Here is a 20,444-nt window from a genome sequence, read left to right as displayed (position 1 = left end):
TTTGCCCCCTTTCCCTCCAGGTGAAGAGCCTCTGAAATGAGGACTCATTTCTCAGATGGTGATGTGAATCCTCTTTGGGTGACTTTTCACAAGTATTTTACCCTTTTTCTTCTTTCTTCTGAGATCAATATTCATAATTTTTCTCTGGGTAAGAAATTTAAGACCCAGTCAGGTTGTAATCTGCCTGGACTCGTGAGGAAGCAAGGGTCAGACTTTAGAAGGGGCAGCTGGCTCACTCAAACCATCAGCCATCTTGAGATCACGATGGACAAAGGGTACTGTGTCCATCAGCATAGGCTAGAACATGCTGCGTTAACAAGAGGAAACCTCAGTGGCTTCTGATAACTTGGGTGTCTTACTCTCCTACTCTATTAATCCATTGTGCACCAGTTTTAGCTCTGCATCACCCACCCCAGCAATCAGGCTGGTGCAGCAGCCTCTATCTGGTCTGTCTATTCCTCAGTGATAATTTTGGTTGCTAAGGAAAGAGAAGGTGTGTGGCAAAGTATGTATTGGCAATAAAATCTCCTGCCTGGAATGACACAACTCACCTCTGTTTGCATTTACTTGGTCAAACCATATCACGTGACAGTGCCTGAGCTCCAGTGAGTAGATAAATGCAATCCTACTGTTTGCTTGGGGCGAGAGAATGGGTGTTTGGGAACAACTCTAATAACTACCACAAGCCTGGACAAAATTGACTTTCATTGGCTTTATTTGCTGCCCTGGGCTACCTCCTGAGTCCCAGGGAATTTTTTGAAAATTGTGTCTATGTTAGCTTTCCAGAGATGTCATCCATTCTTTTGTGCATTGATTTAGCGAATGTTGATTGAGAACCTCCTATGATGCCAGGTACTATGCTGGTACAAAAAGTCGTTTTGTAAAGTCTACCCTTGAGGAGCTCGTAGTCCATTGAGGGAAATGCAAAAAATGGGAAGAATAATTACAATGCAGTACCAACAAATTCAAAGTGACAAGTACAATGGAAAACTCTCGAAATGCTCTGACTGCTGCAGGGTAGAAGAAGTTAGGCCTTTGGGGGCATCATCAGTGCAAATATACAACCTCCTTTGCAAATCTCTAGAGCAGTCCCTACAATAAGTCTCCTTGGAGTGACATGGCCCCAGCGATGGACCAATAATGTCCTCTTTTAATTGTGAAACACTTTAAAGTTTGCAAAGCACTCTCATATACATTTTTCCCCATTTGACCTGCACAGAACCTTGTGAGGGAAGCAAGAGAGATTTTTGCCACCCTTCAACAAATGAGGAAACTGAGGTTCAGAGAATTTCAGTGACTTTCCAAGCTTCCCCAGATAGTTCAGGTCCAGCATCTAGATTTTGTTATATCTTTTCCAACGTTCTTTCTATTCACACTTATTCTGCATCTGGCATAAACCATAGCCACTTCTGCGTGACTCTGCCTGGTGCCTGGTGAGAAGTTAAATTGCCTCCCGGAAAAATAAATGAACTATGACAGTGACTTCCTGAGCCTCATGTTCCCCCTTGTGGTGCTCTTCACTTTTTGGAAGGCTGAACGGCCTTTCCCTCCTGCACAGCTGCGCAGGGGAGCTGCCACAGCCCATGTTTTGGCTTCTCTGGGGATGGTTGTCCCCTGTGTCCTGGCTCGTCCTGCTCTTCAGTAATTGAACCCAGCTCCGGAGGCTGCACTCGCTCTGTGGCGTTCTGGGTCGCTGCGGCACGGTGGTGTGGCCCTTGCGGAGTTTTGTCAAGAAGCACCATTCTCAAATGCACGGTGTCACCCAAGCATCCATCACCCACAGAGAGAACCTTGCTGCCAAAGCAAAAGCGCTTAAGAGAAAAAGAAAATATTCTGTGAATGTTCCCACTGTTCTCACAAATGTGTCTAGGATGCCTGTCAACAAAAAGATGATTCCAAGCGTTTCTCCTTTCTTTCTCTCTTTTTATTTCCTTGCAGAGTAGAAATCCCCTTTGTGTTTCAGATGGCACAGTCTGGCCTCGTCCACGGCCTGGCCTTCTGGTTTGACGTGGCCTTTGTTGGATCTCTGTATGTATCATCCCCCTTCTCTGTCTGCTCTATCCCAGGCTATCCTCTGCTGTTCGTAATCCTAACTTTAGAGATTTTAACAATTAATTTCCACAACAATAATACTTGTTTCTTCAGTTTTCAAGAAAATAAGCACTGATGTTAATGTTGCTTCTAGATTTTAGGATGAAGTGAAAATGAGATGGTTTTCCATAACGTCGTATCAAGTCTGACCAAAATACTGTGGAACCTCTTAAGCCAATTGGATTGGGATTTGCAGGCGTGAAAGAGGGCACAGAGGGTCTTTATCGACCCTCTTGTTCTTTTCCAGGATAGGCAGGGGGCCCCCAAACCCCTGCTTTGGCTTCCATCACACCTGGTTATAGAACCTCTTGTGTCTAGATAATACCTTGAATCATACTTTCCCCTCTGTGCTTCGCAGCCTTCAGTTTCACAGTCTAGAATCCTTTAAGATCAAGCTGTCATGTGTTACTAATATGAATTGCAACATTAGGTAGATTCTCCCTGTGTGAACTCATTTTCCCCCTACTGCAAAGATTTCAAAGTTGCAGGGAAAAGAGGAGAGAGACCACCTACAAGTCAGCTTGGTGTCCCTTGTAAGGGCTGTACCACTCCCACGACCCCCACATCTCTGCTGTCCTCCTGACTTCCCTGCTCCCTGGCATTCTCCTGTGTCCCACTAGCAAAGGGAGTTGATCTGGATCACGTGATGAGGCAAAGGGAAAACTTTTCTAGTACGCTCTCCTCCACTCCTTATAAAAACATCCAGGCTCATCATTGCACCTGCTGAGAAAGAAGTGCCTGTGGGTCTCTGATAAAGCTCAAGGGGCTTGGGGGGCTCAGGGGTGGAGGGGATCCCTGGAAGCTTTGTCTGGGCTGACAGTCAGAGAGAGCACAAATGAGGTGCAGGTCATTCCTATTCCGCATAGCGTATTTGTTCAAAGAATCTGCACTTTCCTCCGGTAATATCCCAAGGACGTGAACTTGTTTCTGCAGGGCTAAGGGAGATAAACTTGAAGTGGCCTGCTTCAAGTGGGAAATTTCTTTGAAGTTAAATGCTTTATCTTAAAAGTTGTAGAAAATTTGTATTCTACTCCATAATATAGCTGAGTATATTTTGATATAAAAGTGGTTTATATTACCTAGTACTTAAATTATGTAAAATTTCCCCCCAAAATCTTCAAGTCAGAATTAACCCTCTAGGAATTCGCCCTATCCTTGATGGACACCTTACTCCCTACAAGCCAACAACCACCGCCTAACCCCCAGGACAGGTGACCTCGGCATTCAAAGCACAGCAAGACGTTCTCACTTCTTCATAGGAAATGAAGAACCTCAACTTAGACACGCCCTCTGCTCCCCCCCCCCACCCCAATGCAGGACGTCCAAGCTAGAAGGACAGTAGAGGCCGTCTGCTCCAGTAGTTTCCTTGCTTCCAGAAGCCTGGTCAGGACCCCTGAACAGATTGTCCTGAGACAGTAATAGGCCAACTCCAGCCTACTCCCCCTGCCTGACTTTTCAAACAAATCAATTCCCACTTTAAATCTGTTACCTTTTGTGCTTCTGATGAGCTTTGACTCAGAAATACGTGTTGACAGAGTGGCCAAGTCCATGGGTTTGAAGCCTGAATCTCCAGTCATCCTCTGTGTGACATTGAGCAAGTCCTTTAACCTTTCTGGGCTTACTTCATAGGGTTGTTGTATAGACTTAATGGACTAATATACATAAAGCTGTTAGTATAGTACCCAGCACATCATAACCGCTCAATAAATTGAGCTGTCATCTTCAAAGGGTTCCATGAGTTAAAAACAATGAAACCGCTTATCAACCTAAGTGCCCAGTCCAATTTATTCATATGGGCCTGGAACATAACTGGCTTTTGACTCTCTTCTTGCCCCACAGGGTAACAGTTTGGCTGTCAACAGCCCCAACGGAGCCTCTGACTCACTGGTATCAGGTGCGGTGCCTTCTTCAGACCCCTCTCTTTGCCAAGGAAGGAGAGACCCTCTCGGGGAAAGTGCTGTTTGTAGCCAATAAACGGTAAGCAGGACAGTGCTTACTGGGCCCTGAGGGATGGAAGCAGGAGGCAGCTGGCAGGCCCTGGGAACTTCAGCACCTAGGAATGGACAGCGGGCTTTACAGAGGCCTGGCTGAGCTTGCACAGGTCAGAGCCTGCAGGACCAATGTCACCCTTGCACTGAGGGTGGCAAGAAAGAGAAGCTTCAGATAACTCAAGGGCAGCCTTCTCCACCTGACCACGGAGGAAGGAAGGAAATGCATCAGCTCCTGGGAGCACTGGCCACAGGCTTGAGTTATCAAGCGCTTTAAATCCTATGGCAGCTTCCTGGCCGTACCTAGATCTGTCTAGCCACACACTCCCAAATTTAGCACAATAAAATCGATGCATACTGCAGGGGGAAAAGCACTGTATGGGTGGGGTACGGTGTCAGGCAGGACTGGTTGCTGGTAATGGATTTCACGAGGTCTCTACAGCGATTATTTTGATTTATCTCATTTTTTAAATGCTCTATTTTCTTTCATCTTGTTGGAGCTTCTCCTGGGTGACTTAGAGGAGAAAGGAGTAGCAGAGTGCTTCAAGGACTCTCAGGACATTCAGGGTGCTCAGAGGTCATCTCAGTCAACTTTTTTCCCTCCCTACCTCCCACCCTTCCTGGGGTCTGTGCTTGAACACTCCAGTGACAGAGAGCTCACCACCTCACAAATCAACCCTTCCATTTTTAAAGTCATTATTTCTTTAATGACAAAAAGTTAACATGCTTACATAGAAATTCAAAACCACAAAAGTGTCTAGAATTTACCCACACTCCCACCCCTCACCCCACTCCCCAGATGTGACCCATTGGTCCATATCTTTTGGGTGATTTTCTGTGCATTTACCAACAAATAACATCATTGTGGGGTATTTTGTTGTTGTTTTACAAGAAGATTACACTAGCAGTCTTCAACTTAAATTTTCACTTAGTAATAAGTCCTGGATCTGTACAAATAGATCTGCTTTGTTCTTTTTAATAGATGCATAGTCAAGAGCATGGATATACTATAATGTCTTTTTATTTTTGAGGAAGATTAGCCCTGACATAACATCTGTCACCAATCCTTCTCTTTTTGCTGAGGAAGACTTGCCCTGAGCTAACATCCGTGCCCATCTTCCTCTACTTTATATGTGGGACGCCTGCCACAGCATGGTTTGACAAGCGTTGTGTAGGTCAACACCCGGGATCCAGACTGTCCAACCCTGGGCTGCCGGAGCGGAACATGTAAACTTAACTGCTGCACCACTGGGCCGGCCCCTATAATGTCTTTTTAAAAACCCCTGATTGACTGATATTTAGGTTGCTTCCAAGTCTTTTTTCCATTGCAAAAAATTCTGCAATACACATCCTTGAACATATAGCTTTCATGGTGACATGAATATTTCCAAAAGAGTTACCTAGAAATGGAAATGCCAGATCAAAAGGTGTGTACATGTTACAGTGTGATAGATGGCACCTTTCTCAATGGTTGCGCCAGTTTCCACCCACCCCAGCAATCAATGAGCATGCTCATTTCTCCACATCTTTCCCTAAACTGGATGTTATCAGTCTCCATGGTTTTGCCAATCTTATAGACCCAAAAATAATTTTTAAAAGTTGCAGCCGGTTATTTTTGTTTGTATTTCTTTAATTATTGATAAGATTAAGTAACTTTTCATATGATCTTGGGCTATTAATGTCTTCTTCTTGAGACATCTCAAACTATTAGAAAGTTATTGTCATTGTTGATCCTGTAACTTACTTCCTGTAAATTCTGCTCATTGATTTTAGTCGTGTTTCTGAATTCAAAAGAAATAGGTCTGTTCCAACCTCCAAATGACAGTGCAAACATTTGGAGAGTTCTACCTAATAACCTCCCTGTCTCCTGGTCTTCAGGGTAACATCCTCCACTCCTCCCTCCTTTAAGAGTGATTTTGAAGTAGTTTGAAATTCTAAGTGCTCTCCTCCAGAAATGGGTTATAAATGTTCCCTTTAAAATATTTCTCCAAAACTAACTGTGTTCTGATAAGTGCTGGGTCCAGAGCAACAGTGACCACTGCTGTTTTGAGTAGCATACTTATAATAATGTAATTAAAGTTTAAATTAAGTTTGGGGGACATTTTACTTGAGTGTTTAGTCAATTAAAACCAAAAAGTGTATTTTCACATGATCTGGTTTTAAGTCATATTTCTCCCTTTTCCTAGTGAGCAGCTAATTGTTGTGGGCTTTGGTTCCACTCTTTGTATTTATCCCACTCATGCATTTATCATGCTGGTTTAGATCCTTACTAGAGCCAATGGATTATTTAATTTATTTTTGAAAGTTATTTTGTGTAGCATATTAGTGATTCCTACCATTATGTATTGCTTGCAAATTTAAGAGGAACATTTTTTTTTAAGATTGGCACCTGAGCTAACAACTGTTGCCAGTCTTCTTTTTTTTTCTTTCTGCTTTTTCTCCCCAAAGTACCCCTAGTACATAGTTGCATATTCTAGTTGTGGGTCCCTCTAGTTGTGGCATGTGGGACGCCTCCTCAACATGGCCTGACGAGTGGTGCCATGTCTGCACCCAGGATCTGAACCAGCGAAACCCTGGGCCGCCACAGCTGAGTGCGAGAACTTAACCACTCAGCCACAGGGCCGGCCCAATAGGCGAATTTTTATTTTGAAATTGTTAAGCGGAAAGAGGCCAAGGATGTAATCTCCCCTTCAAAATTTGCATAGCCTGATCTACACCCTTTGAATTCCATAATGGAAATAGCTGAGAATCAGCTCACCTCTACCCCAGCCCACATTCCTTCATCCAGGCCAGAAGGAAATAGGAGAAAACCTTTATGTAATGTGATCTCCAGATGAGCTTAACTGCTGGCTTCACCCCCATAGCCTGGCCCAATAATCGTGTCGAAAGAGGAAATGACACTTTGGTCATAGCTCTCACTTTTTAGTAAAACTGTGCTAGATCTCTAGTTATTACAAGTTTCTGTCTCCTTAAAGGGTTATTTAATTTTTTAATAGATAATATAGTTATGCCATTCACAATAAAAAGCTTTACAATATAAAATCTTCCTTTTAGTGCTGGACCCCATTCATGCCCCTCCTCTTCGATCATGTAGCCCCTGTTGCTGTTTCTTGCATATTCTCTCAGAGTTTCTTTTGTGTGTGTGTGTTTGGGTTTTTTAGGGTTTTCTTGAGGAAGATTAGCCCTGAGCTAATATCTGCTGCCAATCCTCCTCTTTTTGCTGAGGAAGACTGGCCCTGAGCTAACATCCATGCCCATCTTCCTCTACTTTATATGTGGGACGCCTGCCACAGCATGGCCTGACAAGCAGTGCCATGTCTGCACCTGGGATCTGAACTGGCGAACCCTGGGCCGCCAAAGCAGAACGTGTGAACTGAACCGCTGCACCACCGGGCCGGCCCCCCATTACTTTTTTCTATTTCTATTTCTTGGGTTCCTGGTCTCTGAAATGTGCTAAGTGAGGAGGGATCCACCATGCACTTCAGAGAAGAAGTGCAAAGAGGGGCAATTGAGCTAGTGGCAGTGCATGTCAGAAAGTGCTCGCAAAAATACACTACCTGAGGGTGAGGAGCATTTTCTGAAATGCAAAAGTTTTTTTCCTTGTTTGTAACATCTTGTTCAGGACTTGGGGTGAACAAGGCTATTGGGCAGAAATGCTCTTGGAACTGGAACATGCAGAACCACCTAAAGAATCACGAGAGGAGCCACATTTGCAGGAAGCAGTGGCACTCTGTGGCAGCACAGGAGAGAGAGCGTGAGTTATATTTTGGGGTATCCTAGGGTGTAATTATTAGGTGAGTGAATTTAAATCATCTTATTCTTCCATTACTTTCTTCTATTTCTGTTTCTTGGGTTTCATCCTTATCAGGCGTATTTGTCTACCCTCCTCTCCTTCCCCTAATAGGTAAGAAGGAAGCAAACCATTTACCTCACATACCTACCTCATGACTCCCAGGCCTCCTACAGCTCTCTGCACCTTTATTATGGCACCAATGTTGTATTGCTGTTATTTGCCTGTATATGAGCTTCCCCCAAAGCGGGCCTGAGTCCTTTTCCATGGTGTGTCCCTCCTCACTTATACATTTCAGAGACTGGGCAGTGTTGGGGAGTGACTGACTGAACGAAGGAGTCATAAGCTGATGATCTCCCGATTATTAGGAACTTAGTCTGGCACAGTTGAAAGAAGACACTAGGATATCACAGGCCTGCAATACTTTGCAGGAGGAAGAAAGGGTGGGAGGGAAGAAGGAAGTTCTTTGTCTTCGTAGACCAGCAGCTTTGGGTAGCGGAGGGAGAGCAGGTTTTGGAGTCTGATGAATCCTAGTTCTGTCCGGTCTCTTCTCCATCCTGGTTGGTACTCGAGTGATCTTGGGCATGTTCATGAATCTCGCTAGCACCCGAGTTTCCCCACCTCATCATCTGTAAAGTAGAATTTACAGTAATTTTCTCACTAGGCTTTTGTAAATATTAAAGGAGAGAACATAGTATAGTCATGAAGACATAGTGGGTCCACAGTAAATCTTAGTTCCATTGCCTCTTCCCTTATTTTCTTTCTTACTTTCATTGTATCTCATCAGATATTTTGTTTGAAAATTAGTTTTCCTTGGAATTTTCTGCAAACTTCAACGTTTCCTGAACATGAGTGTTTTCGCGCTATTTTTTCAGTAAGATACAACATCTCTGTTCTGCCCTGGATATGATCTTCTCCTCCTTTATTGTCAAATATTCTTTTACACTCTGACCTCCTGGGAGAACTCCTTCTGCAACCACACAGGTGTGACAATGACTGCCCTTTTCTTCCCCGCCAGGACCATTTATGATTGTATTGTTAGCATTTTATTTTTGACAGCCTCCCATCATTCTTGAGCTGTCATTCATTTTATTGCTCTGGACAATAAAATAGGACTTATCTTTTTTATGAACTTTATGAAATTTTTATCCCTAGAGTTCACAGACATGGTCTCCAAAGTTTTTTGATCATGTGCACCTATGAGTAAAAACACTTTAGGTATGTGCACCCAAATATACTAATATTTCTCTTTTAATTCTGTGAATATACGACAGCAATAATAGAAAGCACAAAACTAAGTGCTGTCTCTATAGATAGATACGTATGTATATCTATATATATACACACACGCACAGACATGTCTCTGTGTATATATACATATATAGAAATTCATAGCGTGTGTATTTTATAAGACACAAAAATAGAAATAAAAAGAATCAATAGAAAAAATAAATATAGGCTGATTGTTGGCTGTAGCTCAGCCACTTATCCTGTGCCAAAATGACTTGAAATATAATTTTAAATTTTTTGAATCCCTATGAAGGCCTGTTCTACCCAGGTTTGCCAGAGAACTTGGTTTGCAGAGAATCTGATGAGCTTTGTGGTTTATAAAACCAGAGAAAATGCTGACCAAAGCATTAAAGCTTTGGAAGCTTCCAGTGCTGCTCCTAATGGTGGTCATTAAACTGCTCTACCTTGGCCCTCACCTAAGATGAACCCCTCCCCAGCTATGTCTTCAGATAGCTGCATCCAAAGGAATTATAAGGAGAAACTATTGTGCACGATGAGGACCAGGGGAGTAAGAGTATGTGCTGGTGCAGCTTTAAGTGACATTTCTTCGTTCTGTGCGTTACTCAGTCTTCTAGCTCTGACCCATGTGTCCATCTCATGGTTGGTATTTCCTCAGTGACGTTGTACCACATTATTTAAGGTGTAATCAGAGTCTTACTGAACCATCCCACCTTAGCCAAACCTAAGGAACTAGTGGACACAAGAGGTATCTTAACTCTTAGCTGGTGATTAGAATCCAGCATTTACCTAGTGGATTCACTAGTGATGTATTTGGTAAACAACTGTATTAGTTTCCTAGGGTCGTTGGAACAAATTACCACAAACCAAATGGCTTAAAACAACAAAAATTGATTCTCTCACAATTCTGGAGGCTAGAAGTGTGAAATTAAGGTGTCAGCAGGGCCACTCTCCCTCTGAAGGCTCCAGGGAAGAAGCTTCCTTTCGTCTTTCAGCTTCCGATGTGTCTGGCAATCCTTGGTGTTTCTTGAGCTGCATCACTCAGTCTCTGCCTCTGTCTTCACTTCGCCTTCTTCCCTGTGTGTCTCTCTGTGTGTCCTCTCCTCTTCTTATAAGGACACCAGTCATTGGATTTGGGGCCCACTTCAACCTGGTATGACCTCGTTAAACTTCATTACATGTGCGAAGACCCTATTTCCTAAGAAGACCACATTCCCAGGTATCAGCGTTGGGACTTAAGCATATATTTTGGCAGGAGACAATTCTATGCATTATAACAACTAATTGAAAAAATTTAAAATAATGGTTCAGTATTTTCTTCCACACTCCAGTGTATCATCCCACATCCTCTCTGGGGCACGCTCAAACCTCTTTGAAGAACACTGGTCTAGAGTCCACGCTTGCTGAGGTTCTCATTCCTTCTTTTACCTATCAGTAGATGACTTGGGCCATTTTTCCCCAACCTTCCTGCTACTTCTGCTTCTCCATCCCACTCCTCCTTGATGGTCAACACTAAGCATATCCCACTATTGCATCTTCTTTTCTCTAAGATGAAATTATCATGAATTACCACATTCTCCAGAAAGACATGTCCTGCATATGTTGTTCCCAAGTTTCCAATATCTTCCCGAATATTACAAAAGATATGTTGGTATACTAAGTAATGATTTTGTATTCAATCCTTGAACTAAGGTACGTCCCCACTCGCATCGCCTGCTCTGTCTCTGTAAGATTTAAAATGACTACGTCTGGCAAAGAACTAGTTTTTTGGGTTTTTTTTTTAAAATACGCATTGCCAAATAACTGGTTCAAAAGGGTTACTAGTTACTTAGGGTCCTGTAGACACAGTCTTGGAAGATTGTCCATTATTGGTTGCTTTATAAACACTGCACATTAATTATTGGGTTTGGAATTGGCCTTCTGGGTACCTTGGCACTAGCATAACACCACTCCTGGGAAAGAAAAGTGCATTATTTTCTTGCAATTTTAGGTAGGGAACATTCTTTCTTGGTTAGATGAGTCACTATCAAATCAATGAATCTAGCTGTCCCCCCGCCACCTCATCCCTTAACCCCTCCCCCACTCACCAATCCCCCCTACACACAGATGGAAGGACTTTGAGAACAAATTTCCACTTTTAACTGACCAAACTGAGCCATGACATGACATGACATGACATGAAGCTCTTTCTTCCTCCCATTAGGGAAGGTAGGATTTTGATGATGGGTGAAGAGGAGGAGTGGGTTGTGAAAAGTGAGTATAAAGTGACAGTGTTATCAAATCTAGTATTCTGAAAAGGAGCCTAGCTGAAGATCCCACAGTAAGAACTTCCTGATTGTTCTTCCCAACCATACCAGGCACCACTCAGTTCTCAGTTGTGACAAATCGCACTCACACGTGCACCATAAACACACACATTTGCACATACCTCAGAGTACTCAATTTCTGCTTTAAGTTCTGTATTAATTACTTCAAATATTGTTAAGACAGTGTCTTTCATTTGGTAAAATGTGTAGGTGTGTCCCTCCCTGACTTATTTACCAGGTTGACCTCAGCTTTTCTATGATTCCACCACCGGTTGCACCTCTCCTAGGGAGCTCATTGTCTCCATGTCTAGTTCTCGTCGAATCTCCCTTCAAATATCACAAGTTCAGTGAACTACTGGATGTGAGTATCATGGAAGAAACATTTTACAACAACAAAAAAATTCTGAGTCAATTAGACGAGTTGAAATAGGATCAAAGGACATAATTGATTTTTTTTTTTATGTGTGGCTAGGTTTTCCTCATATTTTGTTTGGCTCTAGTAAAATCTAGAAATCAAGTCACTGGTTTCACAGGATCTGACATTTGTATTTACACCCACCCAGGTCTCTATGGGTAATGACAGGGTGGGAATGGGAGTGGAGGAATTTATATCACTCACCAACTTCTGGAATTTAAAAAAGAAACATAGTAATCAAGGAAATTAAAATTAAAATAATCAATAATAGTTTAACTCCTAACATTTAAATATGAAAGACTAGAAAAAGTGTAATGAAATAAGCACTTTAAGGGCCAACTCTGTGGCCGAGTGGTGAAGTTCACACGCTCCGCTTCTGTGGCCCAGGGTTGCTGGTTCGGATCCTGGGCACAGACATGGCACCGCTCATCAGGCCATGCTGAGGTGGTGTCCCACATAGCACAACCAGAGACACTCACAATTAGAATATACAACTATGTACTGGGGTGTTTTGGGGAGAAGAAGAAGAAGAAAAAAAAAGGAAGATGATTGGCAACAGATGGTAGCTCAGGTGCCAATCTTAAAAAAAAAAAAGAAATTAGCACTTTCATACTTTGTAGGTGAGGAAGTAATTTGGTACATTTTCTGGAAGACATTTTAGCAATAAGTGCTGGGAACTTTAAATATGTCTGTGTGCTTTAGCCTGGTGAGTCTGCCTCTAAGAATTTATTCCAAGGAAATAGTCATAGATAAGACATAAAGATGTGTTACAAGAATGTCCTTTGCAGCAGAATTTCTGTCATAAAACTAGAGTTTTGTTACTATAATAATATGATATTATAAAAATATAAATATTTAACTGCGGGGAATTTGTAAATAAACTGTGCTATACCCATATAATGCTTTTAAAAAATACATTGTCAAGAATTACAGGATAAATGCTTGCTAGTGTTAAAATAAGGTGATATGAAGGAATATTTAAGCAACGTTTTGCTAAAAATTTACATTTATAAATACACAGAGGGAAAAATACATAGAAGTAAAACACTTTTATAATGTTAGCTGGAAGAATCTTTGTCTAAAGATATTAGGGCTTCTTTTCTTTGTTTTTCCTTATTTTTCAGTTTTTCTACAGTCAATATGTAACATTTGTATAATTGGAAGAAATACATATCTTCTTGAGAATGACTAATAAAAACCCTATAAACATAGCTCCTTTAGATGAGTCATCTAGGAGATGTCATATTACTTGTTCTTATCAGCCAGTTCTTCTCACTGTAATTGCATGAGCCTTCATCTTAACATCCATCACATTTGTTAGCTGTTTCACGTCAGTTTGCGATTTTAGCTTAGCCAATCCTTCCGTGGTTAAGATTGTTTTAGTGCATCAATGGTGACCCATAAAGTGTCTCTGTTACTTAAAGCCATTTCTGTCATTGATATTGGTAAAGCTTTTTCTTTTCCAAAAAAAAATCACTTTGACCGATTAGATGTACCACTACCTTTGTAATTTTTGGAACAAGAAATTATAGCTATTGAATTCTTCCAAAAAATAAACAAGACCTTCCATTGCCTCTACTGATATTAATAGCATCCACATGAACATATATAAACACACATGAACATATAAAAGCTGCAAAACCTACTGGTAAAACCCTCATGAACTGGGTACGTGTAGAAGAGGCCCTAAATGGATGTGAATAGCTAACCCACCTTGTGAGATGAGGTGTTATTTTTTTTCTGCCACACAGACAGAGTTATGACATTCAGATCGTGGCGCTGGTCAACCAGACGGGCTTCAGATCTGGGAACATCCTCGATTTAAAGAATCCTTTCTTTCGGTAAGAAATGCTCTCATCCATTTCACACTATGTTTATAAAATCTCAATTCACCGTACGACCAAGTGAAGAAGTTCAAAATAATTCCATCTTTCCTAAGAGGAGCAAAAGCATCCACTCTTCTTCACTAAGGAGATTTGGATCCCGATATGGAGTTGAACGTTTTATGTTCCATTAAACAGAATTCAATATATAACAATCTGATCCTGAAACAGACCACTGGAGAGTCCTACAAAGTGAATTCTCCTTCCAGCTGGGCAATACGAGCTGTGTGACCTCAGGCAAAGTCACTTTCCTTTTGGCATTCGGTTTTCTCATCTGCAAAATGTGGAGTTTAAAGATGATCTCCTTTGACCTACACTCACTAAGGGGTGACTTGCTGTGGCAGTTATTCCAATACATCTAAAAGAGGAGTCCATTTAAAGGACATTTTTTGAGACCATGTAAGTCAGGACGTGCCTCTCTTTAGAATCTATGCAGATTTTATCTGATACAAAGGACTTGCCACAATGAGATGGATACAACAAACGTTTCTGGAAAAACTCCCCATCTTTACACCTATTGAATAGAGCCAATTAAAAATCCACACATGAAATCAGCCACACAAATAAAACCCCTGGACACTGTCGCTCTTAACTTCCTTATTACAAAGAGATTTTTCCCTCATGTTATAATGTCTCCCCAAGGCTTTTATCAAAGCATCGTGTCCCTGTGGTATTGAAAAGCTTGAAGAGAAGAGGAAACTCAGGAAACCACACCAAGAATTCTTTGGCAGAGATGAGAAAAAGAAATTTTGACCTTGAAGCAGGGGAGGAGAAAAACAGACAAGGCTGCAGTTGTGTATGTTGTGTGCAAGTTGTCACACATGCTATGGATCTTTGAAACCTATTGTCAATTAGGGATATGGATCACATCTTTAATTCTGACGGAGGAGGGGATCCTCGCTCCCACCCCTCTGCACCATCCTGCCATGTAAAGCAAAGGGCATAGGTTTGGGCCTCAGAGAGAACAGGCTGACTGCTCACTAGTACTATTTAACCTGCCTGGGCCTCAGTTTTCTCATCTGTAAAATGGGATAAACAACACACACCTCACTGGGAGATTGCCAGGATGTCCATAACATGTTCCAGTATTTAATAGTTCACATAATTGATGCTCAATAAATGAAACTTTCCTTTCTTCTTCCCTTTCTTCCTGTTCTCTGCTGTCCAACTCTTTCAATAAGTAAATAGATGATGATTTGTAGTTCATTCCAAACAGAATCATTTGGATTTTGGAAAAGAAAATGAATTTTTGTAAGGTTTTAGAAAACCCACCTTTTGAATGCAAGAACCATGTAAACTCGTAACTCTTGAGTCCCACTTCCACTTCATCTTAAAGAACAGGGTTTTAACCAGAAAACCACCCGGAGAGGGCCTTGGCCTTGACCAGCCCCTGCTTTGCATGAAGGCACAAACACATCGCCCACAAGGTCAGAGCGAGAGCTTGTCAAAGTCTGCTGATGCTCCAGATAGCCAGAGCCGTGTCAAAACAGGCTGTTGAGCGAGGGCCAGGTGCCTTTGCGTTTCCCTTTTCCTCTCACTCAACAGCTGGTCTGACTGACATAGGTAACTAAGCAGATGAGGGTGCTTAAAAAGTGACTCTCCCGGGAATCCCAGATCTTAATTATATTTCTTTACCATCCCTCTCCTGATGTCTCAGCCTCAGTATCCTCAGTAGAGATGTGGACTAAATGACAGAATCTTTGGAGTGTACTTAAAACGGTAGATGCTCAAATAAATGTTCAACAGTGGTCACACCTTTCTCCTGGTCCCCCACATTCAACTTCAATTTGCCATTGCAGCAATTGAGAAGCACAAGGATGTGTGTGTGTGTGTGTGTATTGGGGAGAACCAAAATAGATGGCATTACCCAGAGGAATTATTGGTAATTTAGCACCAAAATAAATAACTTTCTCTCCATTTACTTTTTATTCTACCCATTTTTGGGGCCCAATAGACCCTACTAACACGCAAAAGCAAAAGAGCATGTTTGTTTTTCCGCTGATCCCTGACAGCATCTGAGCATCAGTGGCATGCTAAAAACACCTCAAGATCAACAACTTACTTAGTAAAAACATGAACACCCACCATTACACATGATTTGAAAGTTTCTCTTTTTCCTTGTTGGGGGGCGGGGCGGGTAACTTTATTTTGACTATTAATTATTTTAAAGTAATTTGAAAATAAAAGAAGAGCTAACAGCTGTTGATAAAAGTAAGCAAGGGGACAAAACGATTTCATCAGCAAGGGAAAGCACTCAGGTAAACTCGTTCTGCATCATTTGTCTCCCACACAGAGTGCGTCGTGCTCCCTGCGCCGTGGAAACGCAGCGGTGAGCAGGGCCGGTGAAGTCCCTGCCACCATGGAGCTCGCGTTGTATTGAGAGAGAGGTGGGCATTAAGTAGCTCACTGCCTAAGTAGTTGTGTCTTCATAACTGCAATAAGTGTCATGAAGGAGAGGCAGAGGGGGCGAAGAGAGCATTGGTTGGGAGACCTAGAGCCGTTAATCCTTAAAACCACCACCAATGGAACCCAAGACCCCGTAGAACCTGTGGTACATTGTTACGAAGTGTCTCTTTTAAAGGAAAGCTGGGGCTCAAAGCCTCCTTTTGAAACTTGGTCTTAATCAAGTGTGTCCTCCTCTGAGAAGCCTTCCAGGCTTAGACGCCTTCCCAACGTCACTCGAAGAGCCCTGTGCAGCACCACTTTTAGGGCACCTGGATAACTCTGTCTCAAGTATTGTTTTATTTGTCTGCTACCCCTCATACCTGGAGCACAAGATCTTGTCTACTGCCATTCGTAACACGGTGTTATACAGTAGGTGCTAGATAATTGTTTGATGAATGACTGAATGAATGTGGCCCCATGGAGCTCCTGATGAGTCTGAAAGAGCTGAGCTTGTGATCAAAATGCCGTGGTCTGGCACCGGCCCGTGGCGCAGCGGTTAAGTTCACACGTTCCGCTTCTCGGTGGCCCAGTTCCGCCTGTTCGGATCCCGGGTGTGGACATGGCACCGCTTGGCAAAAGCCATGCTGTGGTAGGCGTCCCATGTATAAAGTAGAGGAATATGGGCATGGATGGTTAGCTCAGGGCCAGTCCTCCTCAGAAAAAAGAGGAGGATTGGCAATAGTTAGCTCAGGGCTAATCTTCCTCAAAAAAAAAAAAAAAAAAATGCGGTGGTCTATACAGCATTTATTCTTCCGTGCTAGCACATGAACCAAGCCTGTATTTTACTCACAGCTTCTCACTAAACAATTTGATCCTTCTTCCTCCAAAATAATAACTCCCATTGATTTCCTCAACTTAAATATTGCTTTCTTTCCTGCTTTTTTCCAACCAATTTGTTAAGCAGCTATGGTGTGCCAGGCACTCTTCTCGGTGCTGGGGTATCACGGAGAATGAAATAGGCACAAGCTCCCTGGTTTCATGGATCTAGAAAATCTCACGGTTTGGTGTCTCCCGAGAGACATTAAAAAGGTAAACAAGTAGATAACTTCAGACAGTGGTAAGTTTTCCGGAAAAGATAAACAGAGTAAAAGCTACCTGATTTCAAGACTTACTAGAAAGCTACAGTGATCAAACAGAGCGGTACTGATGAAAGGATGGCATGTAAATGAGTGGGATGGAACAGAGGCCAGAAACAGACCCAAACTTACATGGTCAGTTGATTTTTGACAAAGTTGCAAAGCCAGTTCAGTGGAGAAGTGATAGTCTTTCACAAGTGGGGCTGCAATGATTGGACTTACAAGTATGCAATAAGAAAAATGAACTTCCATCCATATTTCATACCACCTATAAAAATTAACTCAACGGCGGGGCTGGCCCCGTGGCCGAGTGGTTAAGTTCGCGCGCTCCGCTGCAGGCGGCCCAGTGTTTCGTTGGTTCGAATCCTGGGCGCGGACATGGCACTGCTCATCAGACCACGCTGAGGCAGCGTCCCACATGCCACAACTAGAAGAACCCACAACGAAGAATATACAACTATGTACCGGGGGGCTTTGGGGAGAAAAAGGAAATAATAAAGTCTTAAAAAAAAAAAAAAATTAACTCAACGGGGATCCTAGATTGAAATTTAAAACCTAAAAATATAAAAGTTTTAGAAGAAAGTCTCTGTGACCTTGAGTCAGACAAAGATTTCTTAGATATGACACCAGAAACACAATTCATGAAAAGAGAAGGCTAAATATATTTATCAAAATTAAAGACTTATGATCATTGAAAGACATCAAGAGAAAGAAAAGATAAATCACAAGCTTGGTGAAAATATTCGTAAATCATATATCTGGAAAAAAACCAAACTAGTATCTAGAATATAAAAAGAATTTGTGACATAATACTCTCAAAAAAAGCCCAATAACAAGAAAACAATGATTCTTTTTAAAGGGCAAAGGATTTGACCAGACACTTCATCAAAGAAGATAGAATAGCAAAAAGGCTCATGAAAAGGTGTTCAGCATCATTAGTCCTTAAGGAAATGCAAATTAAAACCATAACGACATTCCACTCCATACCTACCTGAGTGGCTTAAGTGAAATTTCTGCAGTACCAAGTGCTGATGAAGTTGTGGAGCTTCTAGAACTCTCCTTCACTGCTGGTAGGAGTACAAAATGGTACAGCCACTTTGGAAAGCAGTGTGACAGTTTCTTATATGACCCAGCAATTCCACTCCTCGGTCTTCATACAAGTGCAACGAAAACTATATGTGAATGTTTATTGCAACTTTATTTGGGATCACCCAAAACTGAAAACAGCTAGAATGTCTTTCAAGTGGAGAATGAATAAACAAACAGTGGTCCATCCATACAATGGAATGATTTTCAGCAACGAAAAGGAATGAAGTACTGATAGGTGTAATCATACAGAGGAGTCTCAAATACATTAAGTGAAAGAAGCCAAACTCAGAAGGCTACATACTATATGATTGCATTTGGATGACATTTTGGAAAAGGCAACACTATAGATACAGAAAACAGAGCAGAGCTGGGGTTGGGGAAGGGTTAGCTATTAAGGGGTATGGGGACACTTTTCAGGGCAATGGAACTTTTCTGTGTCTTGATTGTTGTGGTGGCAGTGCGTGGCTGTATGCGTTTGTCAAAACCCACGGAACTGTACACTAAAAAGGGTAAATTTTACTGTGTGTAAAAAATTTTTTCAATTACATAAAAACTTACCAAAAAAGCAGAAAACAGACAGAGTGATATGCCAGACAGTGGTGAGGCCAGCGACTGGAGGTGGATGTTGTTTATGTGGAGTGGTCTGGGAGGCCTCACAGAAGAGGGGGCAGCTGAGTGGAGACTTAAATGTCAGGAAAGAACCAGCATGGGCGAATGTTCCAGCAGAGCCTTCTGTAGGAGAACAGTGGGGCCTATTGACTAGCAAGAAGAGAGAAATAAGTCGATGCTTGGCCTTCGCTACAAACCTATAAAGAAGAAAAAGTTCTTTCAGTGAACAAAATCTGGATCATCATCTCAGATCTGCATTTAGGCTGTGCATAATCAAACTTACTAAATATAGTGGGTAAATATAGATCTGAGGCTGCCCATAAAAACTCCAGGCAAGGGCATGGGAGTGGGAGGGGGGTTAGGGGAGGGGTTGAGGAGGGCGGGAGAGGCCGTGAAGGCAAAACTGGCTTGCCCGTAGCTTTGGACCTGGGCAGAACTTAATTGCTTCACTGTCATAGAGTCACCTTCTCTGTTCTAGGTTTGCTTAGAAGATAGTCACAAGAGAATCAATAAGTAAAATGAAGGCCTGAGACGTCCCTCGACATCCAAGTTCATATTTCACGTTCCAAATATGCATTCTAAATTTGACAAGGATGTTTGGGTTTATTTAACTCCTTTTTTTCCTGCTAACTCTAAAATGTGCGTTTTATTAACAAATCCATTTCTTGGTGCTTCTTAGACCAGCTCTTTCCAGCTTTCCGCATGTAGCTGAGAAACAATGTTTTTGTTGTTTTAATTTTTATTATTATTTTAGTAAAGCCAACAGCATTGCTTTCATTTTTGAAGTATTTAAGAAAGAAATTTAACAAAACCCTACCTCACATTTGTATGTATGCACATGTAGGACATGACATAGGAGCATGTGAAGAGTGAGCTATTTGCAATTTTACTCTGACTGCTTTCACAAATATTTTCAACAAATCAACAGCTAGTTCGTGGCTCAGCAATGTGTTAAAGAATTTTTGCCTTATTCATGTAACAGAATAATATGATGTCAGGAATATTCTTCATTGGCAATATTTGATGACTCTGTATGCCGTTAAGAAAATAAAGATGGAACTTTTATCAGTTCTCTTAGGTTTACAATAAAAATGTACAGTGTGTGATACCAAAGAGGCTTCTCCTTTACTTTAAGACATGGGTTATTTGTCACCCATCAAATGGTGATGAAAAATAGTCTTTCCGAAGAACAGATTTTCCCCTGGCCCAAACACCCTTATAAAAATGGATGTCACATCAGCAGGACAATCTAATGAAGCCCAACAGGCACCCCGCTCACTCTGCCGGGGGGCTGGAACAAACAGCAACTACATATTCTCATCAGTCAGTCAGTCACCCGCAGCTTTCAGCTTTCCACTCTGGTGCTTTCGCTCACTCTGGCCACTCAGTTTGAAATAGTCTTCTCGTTCTATCCATTCCAACAATCTTACTCACTTACATCAGGGCAAGGCTCCGTTCCAATGCACCCTCCCCAGCATGGCTCGCCGAGCACCTTCCATACTCG

General features: G+C 42.0%; 1 protein-coding gene across 2 annotated transcripts in view; it reads left to right on the top strand.

Annotated features, from left to right (window-relative positions):
• LOC103567316 (histone-arginine methyltransferase CARM1-like) overlaps positions 1 to 20,053 on the top strand; it is a 255,692-nt gene extending 235,639 nt beyond the window's left edge. The window contains exons 10-13 of one of the 2 annotated variants that reach the window (XM_008543957.2): positions 1,939 to 2,028; positions 3,931 to 4,068; positions 13,590 to 13,679; positions 19,419 to 20,053. In XM_008543957.2, the coding sequence (XP_008542179.1) occupies positions 1,939 to 2,028; positions 3,931 to 4,068; positions 13,590 to 13,679; positions 19,419 to 19,428 (328 nt within the window). In that variant the 3' untranslated portion in view covers positions 19,429 to 20,053. Of the gene's footprint in view, positions 1 to 1,938; positions 2,029 to 3,930; positions 4,069 to 13,589; positions 13,684 to 19,418 lie in introns of those variants that run through there. The other variant, XM_070590673.1, reaches the window with a different exon arrangement.
• The last annotated feature ends 391 nt before the right edge of the window (positions 20,054 to 20,444 follow it).

This window comes from Equus przewalskii, chromosome 22, assembly GCF_037783145.1.
Source record: "Equus przewalskii isolate Varuska chromosome 22, EquPr2, whole genome shotgun sequence".
Lineage (NCBI taxonomy): Eukaryota > Metazoa > Chordata > Mammalia > Perissodactyla > Equidae > Equus > Equus przewalskii.
The sequence above is the reverse complement of the archived record's forward strand: the minus strand, read 5'-3'. Positions and strand labels throughout refer to the sequence as shown.